The 7,558-nt window shown below is 40.0% G+C and overlaps 1 protein-coding gene across 7 annotated transcripts in view; it reads right to left on the minus strand.

The window, feature by feature from the left end:
* Window positions 1-7,558, minus strand: part of MANBA (mannosidase beta) — a 53,568-nt gene that overhangs the window by 10,227 nt on the left and 35,783 nt on the right. For all 7 annotated transcript variants that reach the window (XM_057384131.1, XM_057384133.1, XM_057384126.1 and 4 more), the window contains exons 15-16: window positions 2,872-3,014; window positions 922-1,179 (exon numbers count right to left, since the gene is read on the minus strand). In XM_057384131.1, the coding sequence (XP_057240114.1) occupies window positions 922-1,179; window positions 2,872-3,014 (401 nt within the window). The remainder of the gene's footprint in view (window positions 1-921; window positions 1,180-2,871; window positions 3,015-7,558) is intronic.

A 7,558-nucleotide genomic window follows, 5' to 3' on the forward strand; every position in this document is an offset into this window, starting at 1 on the left:
CCTTTGTATATTCAGGAAGCAGGCTGTGCTGCCATGAAAGAGATAAGAAGGGAAAATCTGGCCCATTTCCTTTTTGTAAAGCAATTATGCTGGTCCAGATTCAAAGAGATTAGACCTCTATTCCCCCCTTGTTTAGTTTTGCACTAAAGAGCAAAGCTGCAGTTTGAAAGCCAAATGTGAGGTTGCAAAGRTCTCCTTTCTGCCCATCTGATGATTAAGAATTTTGCAATAAGATGTACATGCTAAGAAGTGAGGCTTAACAAAATGTGTGTGTACACACATACAAGGCATGCATGCTCTCTCTATATACAGCAAGCCTGCTGGGAGCAGAAKAAATCTAGGAAAAAGCAGCAAATTGACTAAATGACAGTGTTMTACAGCACTGATGCTTTGTGTGCCTGTTCAGGAGACTGACACTTGCCAACTATTAAGAAATAATCACTATTATGCAAAGCAGAACCYTTGCTGGAGGGCAGGGATTTGGAGGAGGAGGAAATACTGCTGACAATAATGCACTCCACACTCAACTGAACCAGCATCACCTCATACTGACATACAGAGCTGTCTGAAGACAGAACACTTGCCATGATGCTATTTGCTTTCTAGGGACAAAAATAAAGAACAGAGCAATGCTGCAAGGTGAAAAACTGTCTAAACAAATGAAATGGAGACGTCATTATTTAAAACAAAACAAAGCCCGGAAAAAAAACCACACACAAACAAACTACACCAATCTTATTTAGACACACATGTAGTGACACAGGGAAAAAAACCTGATTTTGAACTCAACATGGAAGCCAGAATAGCAACAACTAAGGAGAAGGAAATTCAGCAGAATCAGACACTGCATAGCAGGCAAACAACTCAACACAGTAAGATTAACAAAACCAAATACAGTAATTTAGCATGATTGATGCTTACACTAAGATGGGTCTTTTCTAATCCCACAGCATCCTTTAGTGATGAAAGGAAGTGATGGTTCRTAGGACTCTGGAGCCCCTCTTCTCCCACGAGACAGAAAGTGAGAACACAGCTTTTCCTGGTACAATTCCTGCATCTTTCCAGAAGGTCACTTATGGACTCGYTGTAGATGGGGACAGCACTTTGTGCTTTAACAGTCACACCTTCTTTGGCAAGGGTGCAAACTGGCTCCAAAGAGCTCCAGGAGTGCACAACGACCTATTGAGCAYATGGAGAGAGCACACAGCTTGTAGGAAACACTACATCTGTAAAAAACAATGCAGCATCCTAGATTTCAGATTGCTCATTACAACAGATGTTTTCCTGACAGCACCAGCTGACTTCCACCTAGCAAGAAACTACACAAAGATTTAAACAATAGATAGGGCATAATAATTAAAAACCTAACAAGAAATCCATTTCAAACAGTCTGGAGCTGCTCTTGATATGCAAGACTTTTTGTTTTCTCCAGGCTCCTTGAGAGGAGGGGAYTGCCAATTCTTGCCAAGGGAGTGCTGGGAAATGGAATTATTGAGTGACTAATTTGTTGACTCTTTTTCCTCCCTTCCTTGATTAAAAAAAGTCAAACAAAGAATTTTCTTCAGATTGCTCAGTGTTATCTGATGTAACCCAACTGGGTATGCTAGAGCTTCTGCATAATCACCATCAAACAGAACCAAGCTGCATCATCTTAAAAGGGATTATGGAAGTTGTATTAATACTACAAAATACATTCACAGACATCTTCCATGCATTATGAATACACCCTTTTAAAAAGGCATAATTTGGAAAACAAGGACTTCATGAGAATTATAACATTGGATTCCATAAATTTTAGGTTGTTTTTTTTCTTTAACAGGAGTTTGCAGTCAGGAGCAGATCTTAACTCCTTTCAAGAGTTAAGTTCCCAATTTTCTTGAAGTGCAATATACAGTAYTCATCAGAACTACCCTGCTGCCAACACTTCTCTGATGCTATCAGAAAATCAGAATTTACATSTGTTAGAATAATTCAGACCAGAAATTAACAATTTCATTAAGTGCAGTCCAAGAACTCCAAGAACTGACTATCCAGAAATTGCAACCATTTTCTGTGACATACATTACTACATATAAGATACCTCATAAATCTGAAAATTCATGGAAGCTCATCAGATAGAGCAGTGATCTAGGAACTGACATACTCATACTACTAGTTCCAGAATGATTAGTGAGTCATTCCAGGTCTCAAGGTCTTTTTCCAGCCTTCACACTTTGTGTCAGGAGCTGTATCTCATAGTGCTCAATGACCCCTAAACTCATTTGGGATATGGCTGTCACATGATTAACAGCAACAAAATGTAACAAGATGAAAAGGAAGACTGACACCTACAAGAAAACTCAGTAGCCCAAATACTGCCTTAAAAATCCTATCCGTTTCTACAGCATTATCAGAAAACAGTTAAGGCATCAATTTTAAATGGTGACATGCATAGGTGACCTTCCAATTAAAGATGTGTTGTTAATATTCCAGGAAATAATCCTGTCCTTTTTCCCAAAGCCATATAGTTTGAGTACTGATAAGCAATAGTAAAATCCCTTTTTTCCCTGCTACTTCATCTAGTTCTAACACTCAGGGAACAGTTTTGTTAAGCAGTGATGTACCATTTTTCACACTTTGTTCTATTTAACCACCAATCCCTTTAAGATTTCAACAGAATAGTTAATTTCAGCCTTATCCCTACAGGCTATAAGCAAAGCAATTCCTTCTGTGAAGCACTACACTATAATAAAGGATAGTGTTGCCCCTGAGAAGATTAAATATTAGAGTTGCATGGTCTCACTGAAGCTTGTCTGTACAAAGACATATACATTTCAGCTTCTCACATTTTTGCAGGAGGCACACCAGAGTGGTGAGGGAAGTGTCATTTACCTTCAAAGTCAGCTTGTGGTCCACRTGGAGATCTGAGATGCCATAAATGTGCAACATCCCTTTGTCCTCATAGGCCACAGGCAGCAGTGGTGCAAAGAAGTTCTGGGCAAARTAATGGAGCAGTTTCCACTTGCCACCGTACTCTAAAATTGGTTAAAAAGAAGAACGATTGAAACTGAATTCAAGATTGCTTTGGYACACAATTCCTGCATGTGCTTTCAGGTCCCCCTGTGGCAATGCAGAATTCCCCTCCACCCCTTTTCACCTCCACCAGTTACAAAGAATGACTGAAGGTACTYTTGCTTCCTTCCAGGCAAGACTCTGTTCTGGGGAAAGATCTGATGCTCTTTCAAGCTTTTAGCTTCACCAAAAGGTTACACTTTTCTGCCTCTCTGTCCTATTATTTCTACACTGTCATTCAGTTAAAGGAAGCCTTAAATACAAGTGACAAGAATGACACAATGTACCACACATAAACCAAGCATCTGGAGCATCTGTGCTGTTGAGAATCCAGAGAAACACACTGGCATTGCCACAAACTACCAATGCTTTAAAGAGACAAAGTACTTATACCAAATGCTCTCTTCCCCTTTTCCAGACCTCCTTTCAGCTCTTCCTTGGTGGAACATCAATAGCAACAAAGACAAAAATAAGTTCTTAAACCAAGACAACTCTGAGCTTGGCATAACAAAATTTGCCAAGATCTAGAAACAATAGCATGGGATTAACTCCATGGGAGTCAGTATCCATGACAGACACATGACAAACAGTTTGTGTTGCCTCTTTCATGGAAAGCTGTACCTCATTTTAATACTTTGAAGGTCTGCCATTAAACTGGAGAAGCCATCAATCTCCGCATCCACTCCAAAAAAAGCAGTTTTGCTTTTTTGCTTTGCAACACTGCCACATAATTATTTTGAAAGAAGCTCGATCCATTTCTTCCTCTATTAATATTCCATCTAGCACCCACTGTCTGCAYTTTATGTTTGTCTTTACTCAACCATTATCCACTCATTGAAACAGTACTAAAAAGAAGTAGCAAGTCAGCCACTGCAAGTCAGGAAAGAAAGGTTAGATACCAGTTTCTTTCTTGTTTCTGGCTCTTTATTTTATACAAGAAGTGTAAAACTTATATATGGTGAAAAATATCTTCAGTGATATGTTTTTATTGTAACTCTGTTAGTAATTACTCTTAGTTTTGGTTCTTGTACAAAGCTCTTAGCACTTTCAAACACCTCATAATTTAAGACTTATCCAGAATGATGTAGTCTTTAAAGGGTTATTGTGGCTTTCCCAGGGGGACTCAAACATGCTTTGCCTGCATTCCACATAGACAAAAAACAACTTTGTGAAAAATAAATGCATTAGYTCCAGCTTAGCACCTTGCACATCACCTTGTTCTCAGCAAGCTCACAACCAGCTAGCCTGGAGAACAACAAGAAAAGCTCMTATCTCCCTGGAAAACCCACACAAGATTGCACTGTGCTATGAGATTTGCCAGCAAAACACCACTGGCATTCAAGGTAATTGCACTGAAGCACACAAAAGAGATAARGCTGAAGGAAAACTTCAGGAGAGACTGCTGAGTTTCTTCAAAACAGACACTTGACAAACTGATAAAMACAYTCWGTATATYGGTGCTYCWCMGTATAGAACTGTAGAAYCATTTACAYTGGAAAAGACCTCTAACATCAAGTTCAGCTGTTCACCTCCAACTGCACCACTAAACACAGTGTTGTTTGCAAACTGGCTAAGGGTGTACCTGAACCCCTTGATAAAGATTTTATACAGGGCTGGCCCTAATACTGAGCCCAGGGAAATCCCAGTAGTGCCCTGCTGCCAGCTGGATGTGAATCCATTCACCACCACACTCAGGGCCTGGCCACCCAGCCACTTTCACCATGACAGCCAGTTCCTGCAGGAGAACATTGTGGGAAATGGTGTTAAGGCTTTGCTAAGGTCTAGGCAGACAATATCCACAGCCTTTCCCTCWGCCACCAACTGGGTCACYTTGTCATAGAAGGAGATCAGGTTGGTCAAGCAGGACCTGCCTTTCATAAACCTGTGCTGGCTCGGTCTGGTCCCCTGGTGATATAAACAAAGCCATGTTCTGGCATTCCAAGGACATTTCCTCACAGAAAACACTGGTGGTTTGAAGGACAAATCTACCAAAAACAGGAGTGCTAACAAATTACTCTTCAGAGTCATTAAACTTGAAAAGATGGGAGCTGAGGACTGAGGATGGATTATGTGAAACAGAGTAAACTGTGGGGCACTATCTGATCTAACAAACAAAAGCTATGGACCTGGTATGAGGAACAGGGCAAGGAGAGTCTGGAAGGAGTTAAAATCTTTAAAGACTGCACATAGGACTGCTACAAGACTTCATGGAATTTCAACTGTCAAGTAATTAAATTGCCAATGCAGTGTTGYTCTCTGCAGAACCCAGACAAAGACCACCACAAGCTCAGACAAGTTACCCAGCACAGTCTGAGGTTTCAGTGCCTGTGGACTTGAATCCTGAGCTTAACTCACATGATGAAAATCTAGGCTTCAGCTCTCCTATAAATGGAAACGAATAATGAAATTCATATAGAGCAGTTTCTGTTATTTAGTGCAATATAAAATCCTGTTTCTTTCTGAAAGGGTCTTCTCAATCTCTGCCGTGCTTTGATTTCCAACTGGATTACACAGCACACTGCAGTGGTTGGTGGAAGGAAAAAGAGGAGGTTTGCTACCTAGGCAGCAGAGATGCTCAAAAAACCTGCACAGGGGAGAGAGGACAGACACTTGACACTCAGAGTGAACATGGCATTAAGATTTCACAGGGAAAAGCAAACAAAAACCCCAACCAACAAACAAAAGCATTCAAACCACACACTTTAAAGTTTGCACCATTTTAAAGCCCATTCTACTACTAGGGCACCCATTGTTTTGGAATGTTTGAAACACCATTAGCCTGCTTATCTCAGATCAGCTTTTAAGATTGGTATTACCCTTCCCAAAAATAAAATGAGCCATTTTAAAGAACCAAAACTCAAATGCTGTAGCAGTTTCACACAGGAAGTGTCTTGTGTAAAAGACAACTTTTCCAGCAACAGGATCCTATGATACAATTGTCAAAGTAATTTCAGACAGCAAGGAAAACCTGAAGCTGACTAATTAAAAAAATCCATTTTCTTCAGCTCTTCTGTTGTCTTAATTTCCATAAGACAAGAGCTACGTTCCTTTATTTAAAAACAGGCAAGTTGCACATCAAATACACCACAGACACCCCCTGAAAAATGGATGTAAAACATCTAGAGATCAGGAAGTCAGCATGAGAAACCTCTGGGTTCAAACTTTCCTGTAACAGACACGCACACCCAAAGGCAACAGTCAAAAGTTATTTAAAACAGCCCTGGGGTAGCTTTCTCCTACTGCCACCACATTCAAATGAATTCTTACAGAAATCCAAATCTCCCAGTTCTTTCCTGACAATGGCAAAGGGTTTGCACTCTCTGTGGTACCAGAACAAGAAACTAAAATTAGGTTTGTAATGAGACCCCAGTACCCTTTTTCTGACTCTTCCCCGAAGCTTCTAYACTGATGGCAGAAGTGAAAATAAACAGATCTCCCTGAAACTATTTTAAATTAATCACTTCACACCATTACATGCAACCCGAGAAACATGCTGCTAGTTCTTTCCTCACCTCAGTCTCATGAATTCAGATCAATTATTCTCCATAATAGCCTGTACCGGGGCTCACCAGGGGTTCTAAATATTGAACCTGCAATAAAAACCAGTTATCTGTTCAAAGGAATCTCATGACAACYCAGTTGGGTACCTCAAGGTGACACTTGTCTGGGAGTGCCACAGCTCTGCAGAGATGTTAAAGTATCCAACATGGCACAACTGGCTCCACAACTATGTGCTAACAGTCAGAAGCCAGTTGTGATAAAAGCTGTTTATTTCTGAGCTGAAGGCAAAAGTACTATGACACAAGTGCTGTGCTGTGGTTTCACTCAACCCCAAGCAAACATCTTAAAGGTAAAAGTTAAAAGGAGAAACATTTGCTACTTTTCTCCTTCCCCACCATGTGGAAACATTCCTGCTTTGTACCGGAAATTATGTAAACCCCTCCATGGCTTTCTGCAAAGTAACAGATTTAAATAAAAGTACTCATTGGTGATACTACTGTGCCATCTAACAAGATGCAGAAATGTGGTTTTGAAGTGCAAATAAATCTAATTTCTCTGAAGTCTTGCATAATTTCAGCCATTAGCATTTCAAAATCCCTCTACCACACTGCCTAATTAAATGAATATTAAACCTTTCCTCATCTCACTGAGGGAATACAACAAAACAAAGGGACAGCTGTATCTCTGCTGAGCTTCTTTTCTCTAAACCAACTTCAACAACATATGAATAATTCAAGTATCTGATAAATTTTCTACAGTGATGTCAGCTCTGTACTCAAAAAGACATTTATGGTCTCCACAACCATCATATCTATCAATACACCTGTCTTTATAAAGGGACACTTTTCCAAGCATCTTTTTCTCTTGAGGCACTTAAGGCCTAAGAGCATCACMCATTGCTAGAATCATAAAAATGAACATTGTGATATTCCATTTCCTAATACAAGTCTAGAAAGWACAGAAAGATGAGCACTATAGCTAGGTGGACCACTGCTTTAACATTTAA

Source organism: Malurus melanocephalus, unplaced genomic scaffold (genome assembly GCF_030028575.1).
Source record: "Malurus melanocephalus ecotype Western Australia unplaced genomic scaffold, MMel_1.1 scaffold_688, whole genome shotgun sequence".
Classification (NCBI taxonomy): Eukaryota; Metazoa; Chordata; class Aves; order Passeriformes; family Maluridae; genus Malurus; species Malurus melanocephalus.